The sequence below is a fragment of the Crinia signifera genome, chromosome 1 (genome assembly GCF_055691185.1).
Source record: "Crinia signifera chromosome 1, ASM5569118v1, whole genome shotgun sequence".
NCBI lineage: Eukaryota > Metazoa > Chordata > Amphibia > Anura > Myobatrachidae > Crinia > Crinia signifera.
Window position 1 is genome coordinate 423041776 of NC_139217.1, and position 24545 is coordinate 423066320.

The 24545-nt window shown below is 44.2% G+C and overlaps 1 protein-coding gene across 1 annotated transcript in view; it reads right to left on the reverse strand.

The window, feature by feature from the left end:
- The window catches only part of MRPS27 (mitochondrial ribosomal protein S27), an 87526-nt gene that overhangs the window by 11777 nt on the left and 51204 nt on the right, over positions 1–24545 (reverse strand). The window contains exons 5-9 of the mRNA XM_083151888.1: positions 12776–12890; positions 11062–11140; positions 9906–10021; positions 7809–7911; positions 3924–4066 (exon numbers count right to left, since the gene is read on the reverse strand). Coding sequence (XP_083008014.1) covers positions 3924–4066; positions 7809–7911; positions 9906–10021; positions 11062–11140; positions 12776–12890 — 556 coding nt within the window. The remainder of the gene's footprint in view (positions 1–3923; positions 4067–7808; positions 7912–9905; positions 10022–11061; positions 11141–12775; positions 12891–24545) is intronic.

Consider the following 24545-nt stretch of genomic DNA (forward strand, 5'->3'; position numbering starts at 1 on the left):
GCAGTATTCGAGGCAACAACGGGAAGGGCGGAAAGAGGTAAACAAATTGGTAAGGCCAGGGTGCTTTCAGAGCAGCCAGCCCCACCACCGCTGGATCACGAGTCCAAGCGCAGTATAGGGGCAACTGATGATTGTGGCAGGACGCAATCATGTCTATCTGAGGGTGACCCAAACATCGTACCAGTTTCTGGAAAACCTAAGGACGGAGACACCACTCTCCGGGATGCACGTCTTCCCGACTTACTGTATGAAGTCGGCCTCCCAATTTTCCACACCTGGTATAGGTAGCCAGAATCACTGGTTAGGAGAGACAGTGTCGAAAAGGATAAGGATATAGATATATATATATATATATATATATATATATATATATATATATATATATAGATAGAGATAGATAGATAGATAGATATACACACACACACACACACATACATACATATATATATACAGTCGGGCAAAAAAGTATTTAGTCAGCCACCAATTGTGCAAGTTCTCCCACTTAAAAAGATGAGAGAGGCCTGTAATTTTCATCATAGGTATACCTCAACTATGAGAGACAAAATGAGGAAAAAAAATCCAGAAAATGACATTGTCTGATTTTTAAAGAATTTATTTGCAAATTATGGTGGAAAATAAGTATTTGGTCAAAAACAAACAAGCAAGATTTCTTGCTCTCACAGACCTGTAACTTCTTCTGTAAGAGGCTCCTCTGTCCTCCACTCGTTACCTGTATTAATGACACCTGTTTGAACTCTTTATCTATATAAAAGACACCTGTCCAACACTTCAAACAGTCACACTCCAAACTCCACTATGGCCAAGAGCAAAGAGCTGTCAAAGGACACCAGAAACAAAATTGTAGACCTGCACCAGGCTGGGAAGACTGAATCTGCAATAGGTAAGCAGCTTGGTGTGAAGAAATCAACTGTGGGAGCAATTATTAGGAAATGGAAGGCATACAAGACCACTGATAGTCTCCCTCGATCTGGGGCTCCCCGCAAGATCTCACCCCGTGGGGTCAAAATGATCACAAGAACGGTGATCAAAAATCCCAGAACCACACGGGGGGACCTAGTGAATGACCTGCTGAGAGCTGGGACCAAAGTAACAAAGGCTACCATCAGTAACACACTACGCCGCCAGGGACTCAAATCCTGCAGTGCCAGACGTGTCCCCCTGCTAAAGGCAGTACATGTGCAGGCCCGTCTGAAGTTTGCTAGAGAGCATTTGGATGATCCAGAAGAGGATTGGGAGAATGTCATATGGTCAGATGAAACCAAAATAGAACTTTTTGGTAACAACTCTACTCGTCGTGTTTGGAGGAGAAAGAATGCTGAGTTGCATCCAAAGAACACCATACCTACTGTAAAGCATGGGCGGTGGAAACATCATGCTTTGGGGCTGTTTTTCTGCAAAGGGAACAGGACGACTGCTCCGTGTAAAGGAAAGAATGAATGGGGCCATGTATCGTCAGATTTTGAGTGAAAACCTCCTTCCATCAGCAAGGGCATTGAAGATGAAACGTGGCTGGGTCTTTCAGCATGACAACGATCCCAAACACACTGCCCGGGTAACAAAGGAGTGGCTTCGTAAGAAGCATTTCAAGGTCCTGGAGTGGCCGAGCCAGTCTCCAGATCTCAACCCCATAGAAAATCTTTGGAGGGAGTTGAAAGTCCGTGTTGCCCAGCGACAGCCCCAAAACATCACTGCTCTAGAGGAGATCTGCATGGAGGAATGGGCCAAAATACCAGCAACAGTTTGTGAAAACCTTGTGAAGACTTACAGAAAACGTTTGACCTCTGTCATTGCCAACAAAGGGTATATAACAAAGTACTGAGATGAACTTTTGTTATTGACCAAATACTTATTTTCCACCATAATTTGCAAATAAATTCTTTAAAAATCAGACAATGTCATTTTCTGGATTTTTTTTCCTCATTTTGTCTCTCATAGTTGAGGTATACCTATGATGAAAATTACAGGCCTCTCTCATCTTTTTAAGTGGGAGAACTTGCACAATTGGTGGCTGACTAAATACTTTTTTGCCCGACTGTATATATATATATATATACATATACACACATATACACACACACATTCTCTCTCTATATATATATATATATATATATATATATATATATATATATATATATATATATATATATATATATATATATATATATATATATATATATATATATATATATATATATATAGACGGTGATGCGGCGGCACTCGGTCAATAATCACACACAGAAACGGCCTGATTTGCCAACGTTTCAATGATCTCTCATTTTCGTCAGGGCCCTGACGAAAATGAGAGATCATTGAAACGTTGGCAAATCAGGCCGTTTCTGTGTGTGATTATTGACCGAGTGCCGCCGCATCACCGTCTATATCCAGTCACTTCATGTTTTGAGTAACTGTACGGAGGGCACCGGGACAAGCATACCGCTTATGCAGTGAGTGCCAGAATCACGCTGTTATATATATATATATATATATATATATATATATATATATACACACACACACACACACACATATATATATATATATACATACATATACATACACACACGTATTCATACATACATACACACACACACACACACACACACACACACACACACACACACACACACACACACACACACACACACACACAGGGTGCTATAACTACAATTTACATACAGGCTGCAGCTGAAGAAGCTGTCACAGGGAGGCAAGAACATGCTGAAGCAGAGGATTTGGCTTTGCAGCAGCCGTCAGGAGCCTATAGTCGTGTGCAAGGGTGCCAAGATACTGGGCCAGAGCCGTAGGAGGATTGAGGAAACATCAGGGCAGCTGGGAGCAAAACCTGCAGTAAGCTCCACCCACCAAGCCAGCTCCGTCTCCTACAATTGCGGCTTTTTTAAAAAAAAAAAGAGCGCCAAGGACCACCGTGTTTTTTTTTTTTATATTAGCTGACCCCCTCTCTAGAGGGGGGGTTCAAGCTATACTCACATTTGCCCAGGCTGGCCGGTGGTGCTATGGCTGGTGGAGTATCGAAACACGTGCCGTGTCTGTTGCAACTCCAGAGATGGAGGTATCAGCAGCCGGGGACCGAGGCGCAAGACGCCTGCAGCTGTGACCGGGTCCCCCTGGTAGCTTCAACTGCGGGGTCAGGCAGTGGCAGATGCTGCCTGTCCCATCCTCTTGCCGATTGGAAGGTTATTAAAAAATATTTCTCTTCAAAATACCTTGCTCTGTGAGAGAAGCCAGAAGTCTGACCAGCTCCCGCAGGGCATAATCTAGGGGAAGTAGAAGGGTAGGAGTTGGCCACACAAGCTTTTAATTTAAAGTGCCCATGATTGCTGCAGTCGCCCTTCAAGGTTCTATTAACAGAAATGGTTACTCTGCACTCCACATGGAATCTGAATGCAGTCTAAGCCTGACTGAATTTCCAGAGGGACTTATTAAATGTCCAGAGCTAGAGTGTCCTAGAAAGCAGCTAAAAGAAGGTAACTGCTAAGGGGTCATTTATTTGTGAAGATAACTTGACTAAAATACTCCACCCCCCTCTGGGGAGGACAGACACATGTGAAAAGATTTCTCTGGTAGAAAACACAGGACACATCATACTTTGGTTACATAATTCATACATGCTAAATGGAAATTAGCATCCAAGTATTTGTATTCTATTCTACGCTCCTCTGTTCCACCAGTCTCCGCAACCCCCCATGCTCCGCAATTTACCTCCCATCATCCAGCCTGCCCCCTATAATTACTCCTGTTCCTGGTGGGTTCTCCACCCTTCCTACGTCTGTCCCAACTGTCTACTAGAGGGAGCAGTTTCCTGGGCGTTTCACACAGTGCATGCATGCTGAAGGCAGTATAGATTTTATAATAAATGATGATAAAAGGTGATCAGAACTCACAGTATCCTTGCATATCTTGCCGTCACCGTGTAACTGAGAAACCTTCTCCATCACATCCAGTGCTCTTTGGAAATAACCAGGTTGCCACATGAGTGGCATCTGTGTGTACACAGCTCTGAGACCTTTGGAAACCTCCACTTTTCCTAAATAAATTAAAAGGAAATTAGACTTTCTAAGTAACACAAGTTCAGAGTGAAGACAGTGAATAAGTGGTTGATAATATTACTAAGTTATACAAGACCGGCACAGTGCTACAAATAGAATGGCGGTGGCATTTGTGGAACAACCAATACATCACATTATATAAATTTGAATATTCTGCCTAATAACTATACAGAGAAGGATACAATTGCTAAATGTACCAGCAAAAACTAAAAATAGATCCAACCTTGATTAATACAAATTATTCGTTCAAAGGCCACTTTCAAGTTGGCCTATCAGTACCCAGATCCCGGTTCTAGAGCTCAGCAGTCATTCCGGTTCTCTTCTGTAACTAAGCAGTGCTGAGACAACTATAGATGGAGCCCTTCTCATTCAGCGGGGGTCTGGCAGTTGGATCGGCAACCACCGTAAGGGCACGCGCACGCACAAGACTCTCGGTCCCCGCCACCTCCCTGTTGTTGTCCACCGGTCCCCGTAACCCTCCCGCACCCCCCCCCCCCTCCCGACTCCCTGAAGCGGAGACGGGAAGGGTTTCCATCCCTCGCCACCCGAAAACTGGGAAGCGCGAGCGTGTGAGACGCTCACACATCCCAGTCAGATGGATGCCTCTACGCCGGCGATCGCCAGCAGGGGCATTCTGGCAAGCTCCGGCGCTGGCTGAGAGGCGATCCATCTGTAGGTTGGATTTGGTAGGAGAAAAATAAGAAATCTGTTCAATTGGACAAGGAATGTATACCAGAAAATAGGCGTTTATCTGTATATAAATGTGTTACATAAAAGTAGTATCAGGACTATATCTACTACATAAATACTGCATTACTTGTGCAGTTATATGAAGATTGTGTTTTAAAAAATACAATTTTTGCAGCAATTCCATATACCAAGCACACACAGATAACTTGGCTGCTGGTCAGCACTGGCCCTTCCCGGCAGCTCACAGCTCTGGTGGTTTAAGTTCAGAACTGTATTTAAAATACTTCTTCCCCATAGATTTATTGAACTGCTGCTCTACTAACCACCGCCTCCTCCGCACCCCTAGAAAAGGGAACGGCAATAAAACAAAAGAAACATAAATGTGGCTCATGCCCTTTATTTGAAACCTATAACTAACCAGTTATATTTTGAGCCATATTTGTTTTCTGCAAACAAAGCAAATCCAGAATAATTATAGTTTTCCAAGAAAGAGGAATAATGGAACCCTTCAGTGCATACTAAATCCATGTACATCTTACAGGGGATAATCTTATCTTCAGAAGGAGCAGCTGTTGCAGTATTCATTATGGAACGGCCTGAATTTAGCTCTCCAGAGCAATCGTCACCTTCATTCGTCCCACAAAACTAATAATGTTTTCCCTCTGGCAACAGATTCTCTTTGTGTAAATAATAAGGCAGCACCGCAGTGCAATAAAATCCATGTGTTCCTGGGAGCAGACGGGCAAACTTCATCTTGCTAACCCCAAAATGGCACCCCTGGCTTGGAGGGTAAAAGAAAAGTCACAAAGTTCACAGACATTGCTCATCTGCTTCACTATGTTTAGCCATTAGCGGCAGACTGTGCCCTCGGGGTTCTATTGGACAGGTCTGCTCAATTAGATTTTGAAAGACAGCAGGAAGCATGACATGACAGTACAGGCTACAGGGTTCAGCGACTGTCAGTATAATGTTATTGCATCAGATGCAGGGGCGCCTTCCACCCTCCCACACAGTGACTGGCTGTGACACTGACACAGTCCTACTGATACAGCAGATTGTCACTGTTAACACAAATACTTTCCTTTTATATTTAAAATTGATTTGCCAGCCAGTTTAACCATTATGATTTAGGGATACTTTGCATAGGAAGATACAGGATTCTTCCTACTGAACCTCTGCACACAGTACCTTGCTGGCCAAGTATAATGTCATCTGTCCGCCACCAGCTGTGCTTTCTTAGGAGTGGACACATTTAGGCAAAGCCCCCAGTCTTAGCAGTAACTAGTGCCACAACAGAGCCAATCAGTGGCATACATACATCTGGGTATCCACTGTAGTAAAATGACTACAATTATAAGAGTATAAACATAGCAAGGCTACTACAGTCCGAGATGACAATTAAATTCCTACACACTGAAAATGCAGACATTACTTATAATTGCAGGATTTCATTATAATCCAGTGCTGCAGCCTCTACATCCTGATAAATTTGAAGGATTTACTTATAATTAACTGTAGCAGCCCCTTCACACTGACATTAATGAGTTAAAATCTTCTCGCATAAATATGAATTACCGTATAAGACCGCAATATAATCCAGCATATTTTCCTAATTTTTATCATTATAATATCAGTTTAACCCTTTGGAGTGCCAACACCTCTGTGAGATGCGCACAATATCTGCTAAAAAATGCCAGTGTCGCTCACATTTGTTATATAAAATAAATGTTGTATAGAAAAAAGATTATATTTCCTAAATAAGGTAAACATTACAGGCCATTATGAGGAGTAGAAAGGTTTACTTGGCAATTTTCACAACAATTTTGTCAAATTCACTTGGCGCTCAAAGGGTTAAACCTGTTACAAACCAGAAACACAAAAATATGGTTTATGTGCAGCGTTGGGTTCAGTATGATTTACCGTCAATTAAAATCCCAATAGTCAAAGTACCGACCACCATTGACCGATGGGCAATATACAGACATGGTCAAAACGTCAACATTTAAAGGCGTACCTATATATTCGTGGGCCCCATAGCAAAAGTTTGTAAGGGCCCCCAATTTCGCAACTGATGGTGATAAATGTATGTAAAACATATTACTACACAGCAAAGAGGGGCCCCCTTCAGCTCTGGGCCCCATAGCAGCTGCACCCCTTGCACCTATGGTAGTTACGCCCTTGTTTAAAATGTCGACAGATCAAAAAAGTAGGCAAGTGGGTTTTTATTTTTCGCTGTGTTTATGTCGACATAGATCAACATGGACGCCGTTTAAGTGTACCATCATGAAAAACACGTAGACTTTTTGACCGGTCGACATTTTAAATGTTGGTATTTTGACTGCGCCAGCATTCTGGCCATGTCACCATAATGAATGCCAGTATTTCGACCTCTCTACCATGCAACAAGCTTTCACTGCCAGCATAGTCATTTTAAGGTTTAAATAAAGAATACATTTAGTTTTTTAATGAGAAATGTTATTTTCTCTAGGTGGCATAGTGGAATAAATCTAGAAAATTACAAAATAATGAAGGACTTTCACCTATGTGGTTTTTATAGTGACATAGTAGGAGCCTTCTTCAACTAGCCTTCTCTGGATAGCCCTGGCTCACCAAGGCCTATTGTTCTCATCTGCAATACAATGCAATATAAAAGGGGATTTGCATAGGACTAAGTCCCACAGCTGTGGCTCACTTAATCCGATTAAAGGGCTGGGTAAGGATGGCTCTATCTGTACTTTAAGAGGAAAACTTTTAATAAGAAATATGCAGCAACCTAGCAAGAATGAGCATGCAGACTCTAGTCTACGTAGTTTATGCAAGTGGTTCTCAACCTCAAGTACCCACAACAGATCAGGTTTTCCATGACTCCACACATAATCACAAGTAAATTAATTAGCTCCACCTGTGGATCTTTTAAAATGTGTCCGTGCGTAATGAGTGCACCTGTTGGATGACCTAGAAAACATGAACTGTTGGGGGTACTTGAGGACCGAGGTTGAGAACCACTGGTTTATGCAATGCAACACTCACCAAGCAGTGTGTATCCATAGAGCTGTGAACTGTACCCAACTGTGTTCTCCTGACGCATGCCTGCCAGCAGGAGTGAAGCACCAAGATTCCTTTCTTGTTCCCACTAAATGAAAATAAAAAACAACATTTGAAACAACTCTCCAGTAGATGCTGGTACAGATATGTTCGCCTACACCAATCCTTAATACACCAAGATGTGAATCTCCCAGTGAAAATGAGCTACATCGTGCACACTCTCTCTTCAAACTGGCAACTTGTTCACAACCATGATGCCGCAAACCACTCCTAAATCTGTCCCAGTGATGCTGGGTTGTGACTGTAACCATACATAAATTAGATTTGCAAGATGTACAAAGTCTCAGATGAAGCTCAACGCAACTTGGAGAGAAAAAACCTGCAGCCGCTGAATTGTAACTCTTCTTCATCAGATAATAAATTTGTATGACTACACACATCGCGAGATGCGATGTGTCACCGCTTTGTGCTGAGCGATCTGTCCGCTGACCCCCCAGTTGGTCCAGACCCTCTTGGTTGCTCGAACTAGGTTATAGGTTATAATCTGGATGTATCATATCCTGCCTACAATGGCTAAATAAGGAAGCCATAAGAAAAAGATTAAATGGGAAAAAATCCAATCTTCTTAAATAATTTATGGTAGCATAGAAGTTTTATGGAAAATGCCTACAAAAAGTGCTCTACAAAAAAACAAAAACACATACTGCAACAACCCCACCCACAAAAAAAGTTTTTGGTTATTTAACTATTGAGATTGGCGATTTCTCTAAAGCTTTGTACACACTCAAATTACTTTTGATTCGATTTGCTTTCGATTTCCCCCATTCCTCCCTCTTTCGATTTGGCCCTTGCTTTCCATTCAATTTCACATTCGATCTGCACTTTTGCATTCGATGTCGATTTCGATTTGTATTCAAGGCACAGTGTACACATTCGATTTACTGGATCAAATTTGCCATTTCCTTGCCTTCAGAGTATTTTTCTTTTCAAAATAGAGAAAACGGGAGCGCGCATCCAATTGAATGTAAATCTAAAGGGTCTTAAAAACCGTTCAATTTGATTTTGCTTCTATAAGCAAAATCGAAAACCTGTCAAAATCGAAGTGTGTGTACACCACTTTAGAGTAATTTCACTCAAAAATTCTGTTGAAAAAAATGGTTACAATTGACTCTTACATCAGAAAATGTTTAAAAAAAATAAGACTTCAGCATCATCTATAACCATGGAAACAACGTGTACAACAGCTATTGCCACGGTTCGCTTTCATGGTCAAAGATGTTACTAGGCAGTGTCAGTTATTACATCATGTCTGTGTAATGGGAGTAAAAGCCATGTCTTTGTTTTGACTGTTGCGGATTGTAAATTGTGAAGTCCAGCATAACTATTTTATCTATGCAAGTTTTTAGAATTACCCCAAAATTGGCACTGAAGTCCCCAAATACCCAAATAATAATCTGATGGAAATCAGTGGAATTATTCTCAGGCACACAAGTCATTAGGAGAAACATATAATTTGACGACAGATAAGAACCACTTGCCCATAGACCTTTTTTTTTTTACCTTTAAATAACCTCAACCCTATTTGAACTGACATCAAGTGGCCTTTTAGTCCAACATAAATGTGGTTACATGGAGTAACTTACAGTAACTTATGAAGGTGCTACAAATGTATTCAGAAGTAACATTTAACCCAATACAGTACTGTAGGAACAAAATATAAAAAAGGTGGCAGCACGTCATGAGTACAAGTGTAAAACAAAACTTCATCTTATTAATTGGATTAAAGATTTTAGAAGGACAGAAATGTTTTGCAACCAATGTTTTTCTTTCAGCCAGAAGACACATCTCTGGACCAGGAGCATTTTGGACATTGAATTCTTCCTGTTTTCAGAATACATTTGTGGATGTCCGGCAGGGTAGTGGACGTTTAATTGCCGTTTCCAGTGATGGAATGGTTACAAAGCCACTCCCACACGCCAATTATTGGCTGACAATAGTGATGTCATAACATTAGGTCACGTCTATCTCTAAACATTCCAGTTTTAAAATTTCCAAAACAAAAAACGTAAAAAGAAATGTTACCGTCAACTGTAGATTTCCAGAGAGATATTTGTGCAAAACATAGAGGGAAAGAAGCTGTGTGGAGACTGTATCAAAACTCTCTTGTAACATTATCTCATTCACCACAGAAACTGCATCTGTAAGAGACAGATAGAGCTGGCAATACACATAACATACGCTCAAATGTGTGAATATTATACAACACACAAGAGCTTAACTTCTAATTCATGCACTAACAATTCAGAAGAAGTGGTTTACGGTGATTCTGTAACCGGGGAAGTAGCCTGAGGTTCACTTTGCAGAGTTCCTGGCTCAACTTCTAATCGGGAAAATACTGAAACCCTCTCCTACACAGTATTCATCTAATACTTTAATAGAGAAATTCTCTAGTCCGATACCAACCAACAGGGCCATAGGGAGGGAGTTGCAGCCTTTGCTGTAAACAAGGGAGTAATGCCCTGGCAGAACAATGGGCGCTGCCCCAGCACACATGCTCCTGTCATGCAGTGCCAGGGCCTCATGCAATGGGTGATATGTGCACCACTGTCTTCGGCTCCTTTCCTTCGCCACCTATTTACGCTACGCTGTGGGAAACTGGACGTCATGCCAGAGCCCTCTAGTGCCCAGGGAAAGCAAAATGTGTAGTAAAAGCTCTGTTCATTAACTGCTGCCCAATAAGACACTGCCAACGCTAAGCTTCAGCTACCACCTACTAGCATTCCTTTTTGCTTTTTCAGCTTTGGAAAGTTTTATTCACAAAAAGAAAAATGAATCTGAAATCACTTTAAAATTACATGGCAAGCCCTCATATAGCAAATAGACGTGCCCCCAAGTACACCCCCGGAAAGACCCTCTACTATCTGATGCAGAGAGACAACTTGTGCCAAGGCTTATGGCATTTGTAGAATATATCTATTAGAGCTTGAAGAGCAGAGTAATGGGGAGAGGGTATGTAACAGCAGGGGTGGCTACTACAGGGGTAATTAGATGAAGAGGGATTGTCCAAAAGTGGAAACCCCTTTCATATGCCCTGTAACCTGAACAAAGCTGATTTTTCTGATTTTAAATTATAAATAAATTAAATGCAATTACTGTATCTAAAGTATTCTGCAGAAAATCTAAAAACGCAAAATGTTAAAATGTATAAAATTTCTGCCCCTTCAATGTTACACCGTACCTTCCAAGTTGTCACTCTTTATGAATGTATCCAGTAATAAGTTAAATGTAAATTCATCAGGAAATATTCCATACTGCACCTGCATGAAGAATATAGAGCATTACTGCCCAGTCTAACATGAATATATTATATTATCACACACATGGATATTGCCTATACACATGGTTCCGGGTTAGAGATCTACAGTGTCTAGATAGACCGTCCATAGATCTACCCCAAAAGGTCGACATGCAATAGGTCAACAGGGTCAAAAGGTTGACATTACAAAGGTAGGCACATGAAGAGGTCGACATGAGTTTTCCATGATTTTTTTTAACCAACTTCTTACTTTACCATCCAGCATAGAGGGAGAATAGAATAGTGTCGGGAGTGCAGCGAGGCACCGAGCCGATAGCCCCCCCAAAAAACAGTTAAACCCTCCCCCCCCCAAAAAAAACATGTCTACCTTTTCAAGGTTGACATTTTGACCCTGTTCACCTTTCCCTTGTCGACCTTTTGACTGTGTATCTATCCAGACACGGACTATTTAATAATCAACACCCCGATTCACATAGGTTGACCCAATAGTGTATACAAAGAATACTCCTGCAGAAAGACATACACAAGGTCTCTTGCGATGCACCATGCAATCATGTTGCTTTTTTTACTTTTGCTCTGCAAAATATATGTACACACACACACACACACATTATATATATATACATACATGCAGGATACCACTGCAATTGTGTGTGTGTGTGTGTGTATACATGCACTAAACACGCACTAAAACTCATCTTGTCATGTGTTTCTTTTAAATATTTAGCAGTTTTACTACAACCAATAAAAGTTATATTTTATTGCAAAACAAATGAATTTTCCAATTAATTTCTCCAATTTGTGCACCACACCTGACAAACAGTGTCCTGTCCTACCCTTGTATTCTAAAAATGTCTTGTCTGTTGGTAGCACACCTCTGAATTCATAAAGTGGATAAGATATCCATGAATAATAAATGAACAGGGGTTCTCTCATGCATACATAATATATACAGTATATTTCATGCAGCCTTGTGTGACGGGTGTGGTATGGGACAGCATGGCTAATGACAGCATGGCGAGCGCAAAAAAGCACACTTGCGGGCACGGCGGCTCGCTACGCGAGACATCTATTCTATTTTCCCTCTACAGGGGTCGTGGACCCACACGAGGGAAAATAGCGGGTGGCCGTCGGCGTTTTGACAGTCGGGATCCCGACATCGGGTAAATGACTGTCGGGAACCCCTCCGGCACCCTGTGTGAGACTCCCACTCCTGATTCACACCAAATTTATAACCCGGGTTATTGTCAGGGAAACCAGGGTACAGGTTTCGTGTGAAAGGGTTTACATGGGTTGTGTCACATAGGATTCTGACCATGGCAGCTACCAGGGCTGAACTCGGCATGACTTAGGTAGTCTGCGGTGTGAACAATGTCATCTGACCCAGGTCACGCTAAACAAACACACACGAAAGCAGAGTCTCCGGCACTTGGAGATGCAGTCATAGAAGTGTAGCTATAGCCTAAACACAGCTGTGGCAGCCATTTTGTAGACTGAAGACACTCTGTATCAACACCTTTGTGATTATGCTAGTTTCTTCCTTATGTATAGGCAGCATTTTCACGAATATTGGTTTAGTCCATAAAGAGATATTGTATTAATGTATGCGATAGGTACTCTTTAAAACAGATTTTACCTTATTCTTCAAAGTATATAAAGCCTTGTCTGGCGCACCATACTTAAGACATTTTCTGATCCACGAATGTATTGTCCATTTTCTTAAATACCAGCAATTTGGACTGTGACGAAACCTTTAGGACAGATCAAAATACTGTAATATTTGTGGAAGAACAGTACCTTACATAACAGAACATAGTAACGGTATATTTTTGTTATAAATCATTACACATAGCATACAATTTTGATATATCAACATTGTGCTCATAGTGTCTGTGACACGATAAACACGCCATTTGTTAACAAGTCTATTGCACGCATACGTAAAGTAAGCATACAGTAGCAGGGGCGCTGGAACGTTTTTAGGTTGGGGGGGGCAAGATATAATCTCATTTTGGCGCCCCCTAAATTGCTATATGTTACCCCCAGGCACTATACACACTGGCAGCGGCATATACACGTGGGCATTATACACAGGGCAGCGGCATATATGCATGGGCATTATACACAGGGCAATACGGGCACAATGCTGGCAATACGGGGACACTGCTGGCAATACGGGGACACTGCTGGCAATACAGGCACAATGCTGGCAATAAGGGCACACTGCTGGCAATACGGGGACACTGCTGGCAATACGGGGACACTGCTGGCAATACGGGGACACTGCTGGCAATACGGGGACACTGCTGGCAATACGGGGACACTGCTGGCAATACGGGGACACTGCTGGCAATACGGGGACACTGCTGGCAATAAGAGCACAATGCTGGCAATAAGGGCACACTGCTGGCAATACGGGGACACTGCTGGCAATACGGGGACACTGCTGGCAATACAATGACAATGCTGGCAATACAGGGTCAATGCTGGCAATACAGGGTCAATGCTGCCAATACGGGGACAATGCTGCCAATACAGGGACAATGCTGGCAATACGGGGACACTGCTGGCAATACGGGCAATACAGGCACAATGCTGGCAATACGGGCACAATGCTGGCACTACGGGCACAATGCTGGCAATACGGGCACACTGCTGGCAATACGGGCAATACGGGCACAATGCTGGCAATACGGGCACAATGCTGGCAATACGGGGACACTGCTGGCAATACGGGGACACTGCTGGCAATACGGGGACACTGCTGGCAATACGGGGACACTGCTGGCAATACGGGCACAATGCTGGCAATACGGGCACAATGCTGCCAATTCGGGCACAATGCTGCCAATACAGGGACAATGCTGGCAATACGGGCACACTGCTGGCAATACGGGCACAATGCTGGCAATACGGGGACACTGCTGGCAATACGGGGACACTGCTGGCAATACGGGCACAATGCTGGCAATACGGACACAATGCTGCCAATACAGGGACAATGCTGACAATACAGGGTCAATGCTGGCAATACAGGGACAATGCTGGCAATACAGGCCAGCATTGTCCCTGTATTGCCAGCATTGTCCCTGTAATGAATACAGGGACAATGCTGATAATACAGGGCCAATGAAGGCTGGGCAGCTCCTTAATTTTGCTCACCTCTTTGGTGGGTGGTCGGGCGGCTCCTTGATTCTGCGGGCGGAAGGGCGGCTGGGCAGCGCCGGGTGGGAGGGAGGGCGGCTGGGCAGCGCCGGGTGGGAGGGAGGGCGGCTGGGCAGCGCCGGGTGGGAGGGAGGGCGGCTGGGCAGCGCCGGGCGGGAGGGAGGGTGGCCGGGCAGCAGCCGGGCGGGCAGCGCCGGGCGGGAGGGAGGGCGGACGGGCTTGGCGCGCGCTGGCCGCATCGTCAGCCCCCGCCCACGTGAGCCGCGATGGGACGGTCACTAGTCAGTAGAGATGGCTAGTGAATCGTTGTCTCGACACAGTGACTCGAATCATTAAGCTGGATGCGTGATTCGAGTCACTCACTGTTGCAAGAGTCGAGACAGCAGCAGCATTCTAGCATGGCAGGCTCAGCCCCTCCTCTCTCAGTCGTCATGCTCAGCAGGAGGAAGGAGAGTGCAGTAATAGCTGAGTCCAAGTCAAGTCTGTGCCGTGAGCTGTGCCTGCAAATCCATGTGAATCATGAGTCCAGCCACTGTCTTACTTCCTGTCTGCCGACACACTGAGTGACAGAGACTCTGCAACTCACTAAATGTGTCGTGAGCCGTGCACTGTCTCTGTGTGCCTGGCAATTCCCTACGAGTCATGCGCCCAGCCACAGTTACTTCCTGTCTGCCAGCACACTGAGGGACAGAGAATCCCTGAGTGTGCCGTGAGTCCTGCACTGTCTCTCTATGCCTCCAACCCCTAATGAGCCGTGAGCCGAGACACTGACTCGACACACTTCACTGTGCTGAGCCTTGTGCCTCGACTCATTTGTATGAATCGCTTTGCCCATGACTACTAGTCAGGGGAAGGAGACGTCACGTCTCCTTCCCCTGGCTTCCGCACTGGCGTCTGCTTTGGCGCCTCATGAATTTTGGGGGGGGCAAGCTGCCCCCTCGCCCCCCCCGTTCCGGCGCCACTGTACAGTAGTATAGATTCTTATCTGAATAAGCTGGTAAGAATTGAAGACCATATGATATTTTCCCCTATATCTTAAATTGCAGAATTAATAAATTTGCCAAAGACTTAAAGAGTTGCCCTGGTGCAATATCGCATCCCAATATTTATTGAATGACTAAATCGAATTGAAATGCAAATCAGCACACATGCCAATCTCCAAGTAGCAACAGTAATTTAATGATGCTATACAATCAGCCCCAATAACTGGCATTTATCGGGATTATGTTTTGGGTGCCTCAAGTGCCCAAAGCGTAATCCATGAAAAGCCGACCCTCAGACATGATCAGGAGCTTATCCCGGATCCCATGTATTATCGCTTGATAAAGGGCTAGCCTGAGACATGACCATCGGGATAAAATCGTGAGAATAGCCATTTTTTGGGGGCCAAAATATTATGGCATGTAATATAATTCGGGTCAAAAAACTGAATAAAGGCTCATCTGCAATGCTGGTGGTAGACTGGAAAAGATAATGCCACTGCACACTAAACTCATATTACGTCCATTTCAGCTCCATGGAGCATCAATAGTCCTATGATTTAATGTGGGAGGCAATGTATGCATTCCGTAACAGGAGTTGAAGAGCAGCTCTTTAAATCTTTTGAAGACTGATTGTATTGCCCTCAACTGAGTCACAGAATCATTCATTTGGCCGAATGAGCCCAACACCTGCCTCGATTTACGGAATTACACGATCTCGATCAAGTAGCAAGGTGGGAATTGGCCAGACAAAGGTTGTGAATCTAGTGTTTTTACAGTGTTTCAAGGCCATGGCAATGGCAAAATGTACCCTCGACTGAAATCCCCCCTTAGGCCTAATTGTAATAGGCTCAGATTTGCCAGCTCTGGCAGGATGCTGGTGAGAGCACCTCTAGATTTCAAAAGACTTTTTTACATCACTTAGTTTATCTGCATTAATTGTATTACAACAAGCTTTTTACAGGGGCAAAATTATTATTTTTCTTTTTTTTGCTTGGCTACAAAACCTGAATATTAAATTCCTCTCATACACATAGGGGCTGTATTCAAAGTACCATAAAAACCCATGGTATGAAAATACAAATGCAAATGAAGAGATGGATAAACCATTGCTTAATGCAAGAGGCGGCAACTGGTTAAGCGCCACAGGTTCCCTAATCCTGCTTTAAGCTAAGTGATCTGTATTGTTATTCAGGAATCTCCTACATGTAATAAAAAAAAAGTGTTACATTGTATTACACGACTATTAAGGAAATCATGACTGGCAGGTGCTATTGTGCACTGATCTGTACTGTAGCCATGAATGTTCAAGGGAGACCAAAATACTGTTTGTATTAAGTGTATCTGCAGCACTTGGTCCTCTAGTTTGCATGTAAATTGAGATGGAAACCAATTTTGTAAACAGCAGAATATTTGCACTTTAACGTCGCCTAGTGTTTGATAGAATGCATGTTTAATTGAACAATTCCACTCTTTTCATTGTCATCCCATACACTTATTATGGCAAGCGGTTACGTTAGACCTGGGGTGCTGCAGTTTCTACAGCTGTAGAAATGGGATACGGTCATATTGTCGACTAGACAGGTTGACAATCATTAGGTCAACACTGTTGGGTTGACAAGCAACAAGGTCGACAGGGTTCTAGGTCGACATGGATGAAGGTTGACAGGTGTCTAGGTCGACATGGGACAAGGTGACATGGGTTTTTTCACAGTTTTTTTTTAGCAGACATGTGCCGACAGGCGGTATTTCATGCCCTATCATCCACTAGGGCGTGGTGGGAGAATAAAATAGTGTGCCGAGCACAGCGAGACACCATGACCGAAGCATTGCGAGCGAAGCGAGGGGCTGCGGTTGACTTCCAACTGTGTCGACGTTCGGGAAAGTGAAAAAACCCACGTCGACCTGTCGACCTAACGCATTGTCGACCTTGTCCCATGTCGACCTAGACACCTTGCGGCCTTCACTCATGTCTTCCTAGAACCCTGTCGACCTTGCTGTCAATCCAACTGTGTCGACCTAAGTCGAGTCGACAATACTATCCACAGCCGTAGAAATAAAGGAATGATTTGCTGTTCCCCCGGTAGAGCAGAGAAGAGACATGACTGCAATAGAGCAGTACAGATGCTGGCAGCCTGAAGCTGTATTCCCAGTGTTTCATGGCAGAGGTATTTCTTCCATCTGACTGAACGTGATTTCAGAGCATTTACCAGATTATTACAGCTACCAGGACTTCTCCAATTTACCCCACGTCTTGTCATGTATAGGACACTACTGCTTGAGGCTATTGGAAATTGCAGCTTGAAGGGAAGCACTGCTTAATACAATAATATGATAGCATTGGACAGTATGTATAATCCTGTGCACCAACACATTAACCTCCTGTGGTACATTTCAGCACACTCTCTGGCACATTTTTACACAAAGAGAGTCCTGATATTGATTAGATAAATGGCCATACATAAAGCAGCAACTGAAGCTTCCACGTAGGAACCATGGAGACAAAATATATTTTCACCTGTGAAATGGACTTTAAAACTTTATTAACCCCCTCCTATACCTTTAGAAGTGCATCCTTAAGGCATCCCACATGGGTCAAAAAGCCAAAGGATACAATGATTTGAGTTTCTCTGACAGTGCACAAGTCTAATCATTTGTACATATTAAATCGTATATAAAACGGATACCGACATACTCTTCCTGATAAATTACCCCTGCCAACATCTAAAGCGAGGACATTTAATGTATATTTAAAGGTGTCCCACTGGTCCACTTTAGTACTCTGTGGAGGTCTCGTAAATTCCTGATAGCCAATGCAAAGTGAAACCACAGGGCAGCAGGCTTATTGGTTTGAGGAATGGGTGTTAATATGGAGTGAGATTTGAAATAAGGTGATAAGTTTTGTGTTGAGATTTTGGTAACATTGGTAAGGGATGCAATCATAATGTCAACAGTTAGGTTTCAGACATTGTAGAAATGCCGGACTTTGAACAGGTCGGTATCTGCAGTGACCAGAGGGTTGGACTGCAGCAGCAGAGAGTTAGGATTAGGCTATCGGAGGGATGGGTAAGGCTAATGTAGGGTACACACCAGGACGACCACCGTCGTTCACGACCGATAGACGACCATGGAACGATTTCCCTTGGACTTCCCGGGAGCTCCCAGGCAGTCCCCAGCAAACGATTAGCAAAAATTGTGTTTTTTTGCGGAACGATCTAGATCCGATCCCGATGCGCCCGCGATGGTCGTTAAGACGGACGGATCGCTGGTTTTTGTTTTTTTTGCAAGAACACATGCGACCGTCGTCAGATGGGCCTTTGAAATTTGAATGACGGGGCTGGACTAGCAGAGGGGGGAGGACTAGCAGAGGGGGATAGGAATAGCAGCAGCCATTTTAAACCAGTGTATTTCTGCTTTGTTACTAGTGAGGCTTGGTTTATACCTGCTGAACGCTGGACATAGCTATTTACACATTACTTTGTTTTGCCTGCCATTACAAAGTGTCTTTTAACCCTGCACTATGGAGAATGCAGTGATGGGTAGTCACCAGCAACAGTACCTGCTCTATTATGCAGTGCTGAAGCTCAGGCGTCAGAGGGCCCAGCGCAGGAGAGAAAGATCATGCTGGACAAAGCAGTGGCTACTTCAGCGTCAGACTCGTTCGCACATGCCACTGCTCAGGGACATCAGGGAGAATAACCCAGACGATTTTCGTAACTTCTTGAGGATGGATGATGCCACATTCCAGGAATTGCTGCGTCTGGTGACTCCCCACATCGAGAAGCAGGATACCAAGTATCGCATGGCTATCCCTGCTGAGGAACGGCTGGTGGTGACCCTGAGGTTTCTGGCGACAGGACGGTCTCTTGCTGACCTAAAGTTTGGATCCCTCATCTCCCCGCAAGCTTTGGGCCTCATCATCCCGGAGACCTGCAAAGCCATTGTGAAGGTGCTGCAGTACCAGTATTGCAAGGTAAGATGAAATATACACTGTACACTTTATTGTGCAAACAAAATATTTTTATTTATAATTTAGGCCTAGGACAGAAACAGGTTTTTTAGGCCTTTCATGGTTAAAACATGTAAAATAGTAAATAGATTGTGTCAACACAAATATATTATAATACCATATATAAAAGATATTGTACAAAAACACACACTATATATAAAGATTTAAGTATGTATGACCCAGTTTAAACTTTCCCACTAAGTACGGGCTACTGTGTGGCAGAGGATGTCTGCCGCAGATAAGTAAAGGCTGCGGCCCACATAGCGCATGGCGCAGATGCAATGGTCCCGGCCCCATTGATGTGCGCCATACGCCATGTGAGCAGTGGCCATCACATACCTGCAGCTGAGACCATGTCTGCCGCACAGTACCCCATACTATTGGCAAAGACAAAAGGGTAATAAATGGAGTTTGCTCTCCAGATTGAGGAGAATCCTGTTCTCCCTCTGGTAATGCAGGTACAGGTAGCAGCATATAAAAAGAAAAAAAAGATACTCTGGTAACTTCTGAAACAGGCCCTTACAACAGTAGGGATAAGGTACTGTGTGGCAGAGGATGTCTGCTGCAGATATGTAAAGGCTGCGGCCCACATGGCGCATGGCGCAGATGCAATGGTCCCGGCCCCATTGATGTGCGCCATACGCCATGTGAGCAGTGGCCATCACATACCTGCAGCTGAGACCATGTCTGCCGCACAGTACCCCATACTATTGGCAAAGACAAAAGGGCAATAAATGGAGTTTGCTATCCAGATTGAGGAGAATTCTGTTCTCCCTCTGGTAATGCAGGTACAGGTAGCAGCATATAAATAAACAAAAAAAACACACTCTGGTAACTTCTGGAACATGCCCTTACAACAGTAGGGATAGGTACTGTGCGGCAGAGGATGTCTGCTGCAGATATGTAAAGGCTGCGGCCCACATGGCGCATGGCGCAGATGCAATGGTCCCGGCCCCATTGATGTGCGCCATACGCCATGTGAGCAGTGGCCATCACATACCTGCAGCTGAGACCATGTCTGCCGCACAGTACCCCATACTATTGGCAAAGACAAAAGGACAATAAATGGAGTTTGCTATCCAGATTGAGGAGAATCCTGTTCTCCCTCTGGTAATGCAGGTACAGGTAGCAGCATATAAATAAACAAAAATACACACTGTGGCCCTTGTGTGGCAGAGGATGTCTGCTGCAGATATGTAAAGGCTGCGGCCCACATGGCGCATGGCGCAGATGCAATGGTCCCGGCCCCATTGATGTGCGCCATACGCCATGTGAGCAGTGGCCATCACATACCTGCAGCTGAGACCATGTCGATGGTAAATGATAAAGTAGCCTATTTTTTAAGACAGATCCTCAAAAACAGGACACTCTGGATCTTCTATCAGTAAAGAACTGTAGAATTGACGGTACTTGGGGGGTTGAGAAGGCTGTGTAGGTGTTGACTGGGTATGTGTTGGAATTGTGCTCGACTGGCCTGCTACGGTGGCAGGCGGAGTAGGCACTGGTGATTCTAATGACAGTGGTGTGTCTGGTGCACTACCAATGCCAACTATTTTAGTGCCACTGTTGAGATACCCTAAACTGCCATTATACACCAACTCCATGCATAACTTTTCAAAAGTAAGTTGCTGGTCAGGAGCCATGTTGCGAACACACTCTGCCACATAAGTGAAGTAGTTGTCATGTTTGTCCGGGTTTCTTTGCAGGACTTGATGTGCCCGCATCATAAATTCTTCATGTGCCGCTGCTTCTCCTTTTTTTCCTTTGCCACGCATTTTTTTGGCACGGGGGAGTGGTGGAGTGGGTTCCAGGGTGGGTGGCGGAGTGCGTGCCGGAGTAGGAACTTCGTTCGATGTGCATGCATTCTCAGATAGGACAGATAGGTCTGGGGTTGCAGGTGGGTAGTCACCAAGCTGTAAAAAAATTGAACATGTTTACTAATCAATTCTATTTACTTCTAATTTCAGTTCCCTACCAGCGTGAATGAATGGAAAGTCATCGCAGAGGAGTTTGAACAGCGATGGAACTTCCCAAATTGCGGTGGAGCCATTGATGGCAAACATGTCCGCATAGCCCAGCCTATCAATAGTGGTTCCTACTATTTTAATTACAAGGGCTATTTTAGCATTGTACTAATGGCTGTTGTTAATGCGAACTATGAGTTTATCTTCCTGGATGTAGGAAGGAATGGCCGTGCATCGGATGGTGGCACTTTCAAGGACACAAAGTTCTACGAAAGGCTCATAGCGAACACCCTTCACTTGCCGTCTGTCCAGGAAACTAAACAGGGGCTTAACTTTGTTTTTGTGGCTGACGAGGCTTTTGGCCTGCACGAGCATGTCATGAAGCCATATGCGCAAAGGGGGTTGAACCATGACAAAAGGATCTTTAACTACAGGCTATCCAGGGCACGGCGTGTTGTGGAAAATGCTTTTGGCATCCTGGCAAGCCGGTTTCGCATTTTCCACACTGCCATTAACCTGAGGGTGGACAAAATTGACTGGGTTGTCACGGCGTGCTGTGTCCTGCACAATTTGCTCCGCAGAAAAGCCACACAGCAAAGGGCTACAGGCACAGCACTCCAAGAAGACCAAGAACTGCCAGAGGAGGTAGTGCAGATATCCTCCTTGCAAACCCCAACACAACGCTACACAGGGAGTGCACGAGCCAAACAGGTGAAGGAAGAGTACATGGCCTACTTTAATGGGGAGGGCGCTGTGGATTGGCAGGAGGAATCAATTAGATAGCCAAAAAAATAGACTCACCGATGCAGACTGCGAATTCTCCTCCTCCTCCTGCGCCGTGACTTCTTGGTTTTCATGTTCTACCATAAGGACTACTCCTGTCCTCATCGACTCCTGGCTGAGGGTGAATGTCAACCGGTCATAGTACCAGAGCGATGTTTGATACATCTCGTCGACTCCAGCACCAGACTTCTTTGCAGCCTCCATCTTCTTGTGTTCCTTTAAGAACACCGTGCGCATATTCTGGATGCGTTTCCTCACCCATTCAACATTGGCCTCTGGATGAAATGGAAGACTGTAGCGTGCCAACTCCTCCAAGGCTTGGTTTCTTTTCATTTTGTTTGAATACTCCTTGGATTTGGTTCTCCACAGGCATTCGTGTGTACGATATTTTTCAATAAACCCTTCCAAAAACTCTTGTTCCTTTGCGTTGGACATTGGGACTGTAAAAAGATAAAACCATTTTAGTTGTTTGTTTTGTTTCATATTTAAATTTTTATAGTTATAGTTATACCCATGTTTTGTTTCATATTTAAATTTTTATAGTTACACCAGTTACCTAGTTCTTATGTTTTAAGTATTTAAAATGTTAATAAACTTTTATGAAAACCACTATACATTTTATTGTGCAGATTGCTATTCACACACACAGGTGAATGGGGCCTAGCAGAGAGGAGTGCATGGAATACTGCAATGGTGGACAATGGTTTATGTATATATATCTATATATACACAAACACACACACACACACAGGTGAATGGGGCCTAGCAGAGAGGAGTGCATGGAATACTGCAATGGTGGACAATGGTTTATGTATATATATCTATATATACACAAACACACACACACAGGTGAATGGGGCCTAGCAGAGAGGAGTGCATGGAATACTGCAATGGTGGACAATGGTTTATGTATATATATCTATATATACACAAACACACACACACAGGTGAATGGGGCCTAGCAGAGAGGAGTGCATGGAATACTGCAATGGTGGACAATGGTTTATGTATATATATCTATATATACACAAACACACACACACACACAGGTGAATGGGGCCTAGCAGAGAGGAGTGCATGGAATACTGCAATGGTGGACAATGGTTTATGTATATATATCTATATATACACAAACACACACACACACACACAGGTGAATGGGGCCTAGCAGAGAGGAGTGCTTGGAATACTGCAATGGTGGACACTGGTTATATGTATACACACACACATGGGGCCCACCCAAAAAAAACAGTGACATGGTCGGGTGCACGGTTGCCAAACCAGTGCTTTATACACACTATATACATTGGTGGCAACAGTGGGCATGCATAGAAGAGCATTGGGAGTGCAAACATACCAGGTTGTTGTTCTGGGAGATGAGACAAGAAGGAGAGTCCAACTGCTGCGCCAGCGCTGTTTGCTATGTGGAAAAACATGGCGCCGGGGGAGTGTTTAGGAAATGCCACTCAAATAGGCTGGATCAAACGACGGACGCACCGACGGACGGACGACGGAGGCGGCAAAAAACACTCACGATCTGCATACGATTGACGGTCGGTCGGCCTGGGATTGACGGATCCTACCTGCAGCACGTAGGACCAAAGATGCGACCAAACGAGCGGCGTGAACGCGCATTGGATCGGAATCGGATCAAATAAATGGCAAAAACACACGATAGTACACACAATCTGCATACAACCGGTCGGAATCGGATCTAAATTGACAAAATCGTGCCCTAGTCGTCCTGGTGTGTACCTAGCATTAGACACTAGTATTAGGAGAAAGGGATACTCACCGCACTGAAGCAGCAGTACAGGAGCAAGCAGTGTTCCTATGCTGCTTTAGGTGATTAGATGTCAGCGCTGGGGTTGCAGAGAGCAGGAGCCGGAGGTCTGCGGGAACTGAGCTGCTGCTGGATCCTCTGTGCCGGCCGCCTCCCTCCCTGCTACCGCCATCCTGCCTGCCACCGTCCCCCCTGCTGCTGTGTGTGCCGGATTTGGACAGTTTTACCATCAGGGGCAGCGTGCCCCTGACGAGTTGAATAAGGTGAGAGGGAGGGCTGGCGGCAGACAGGGATGACAGCGGAAGCACGGTCAGCACACGGCATAACCAAAACAGTGTACGCTGCCCTGCACTCGCCGTGCAGTTGAATACCGCTAATAGAATGGGTAAAAAGGGCAGACCGGAACACTATTGTACCTACTCCACCAAGACGGTTGAGACGAACATCCAGTTACGTGAATCCTAACAGCACTTTATAAAAATATTGTATAAGCGACATTTTGTCTATTCTCAGAAAACAATTATTTTAATAAAACTACAAAAATCTATTCAATTGTGGCCATTGCCCTTATTCTCTGGGTGTGGTTTATTGGTGTATTTATAGATATCAAAGAAATTAAAGAAAACCTTGAAAACGTTATTGTTTTTAATTAAGACCTCTCATCTCTCCAGATTCTGCATAAGGGTACAAAAGGACGTTTTTTGTTTCAGGAATCTCAAGGT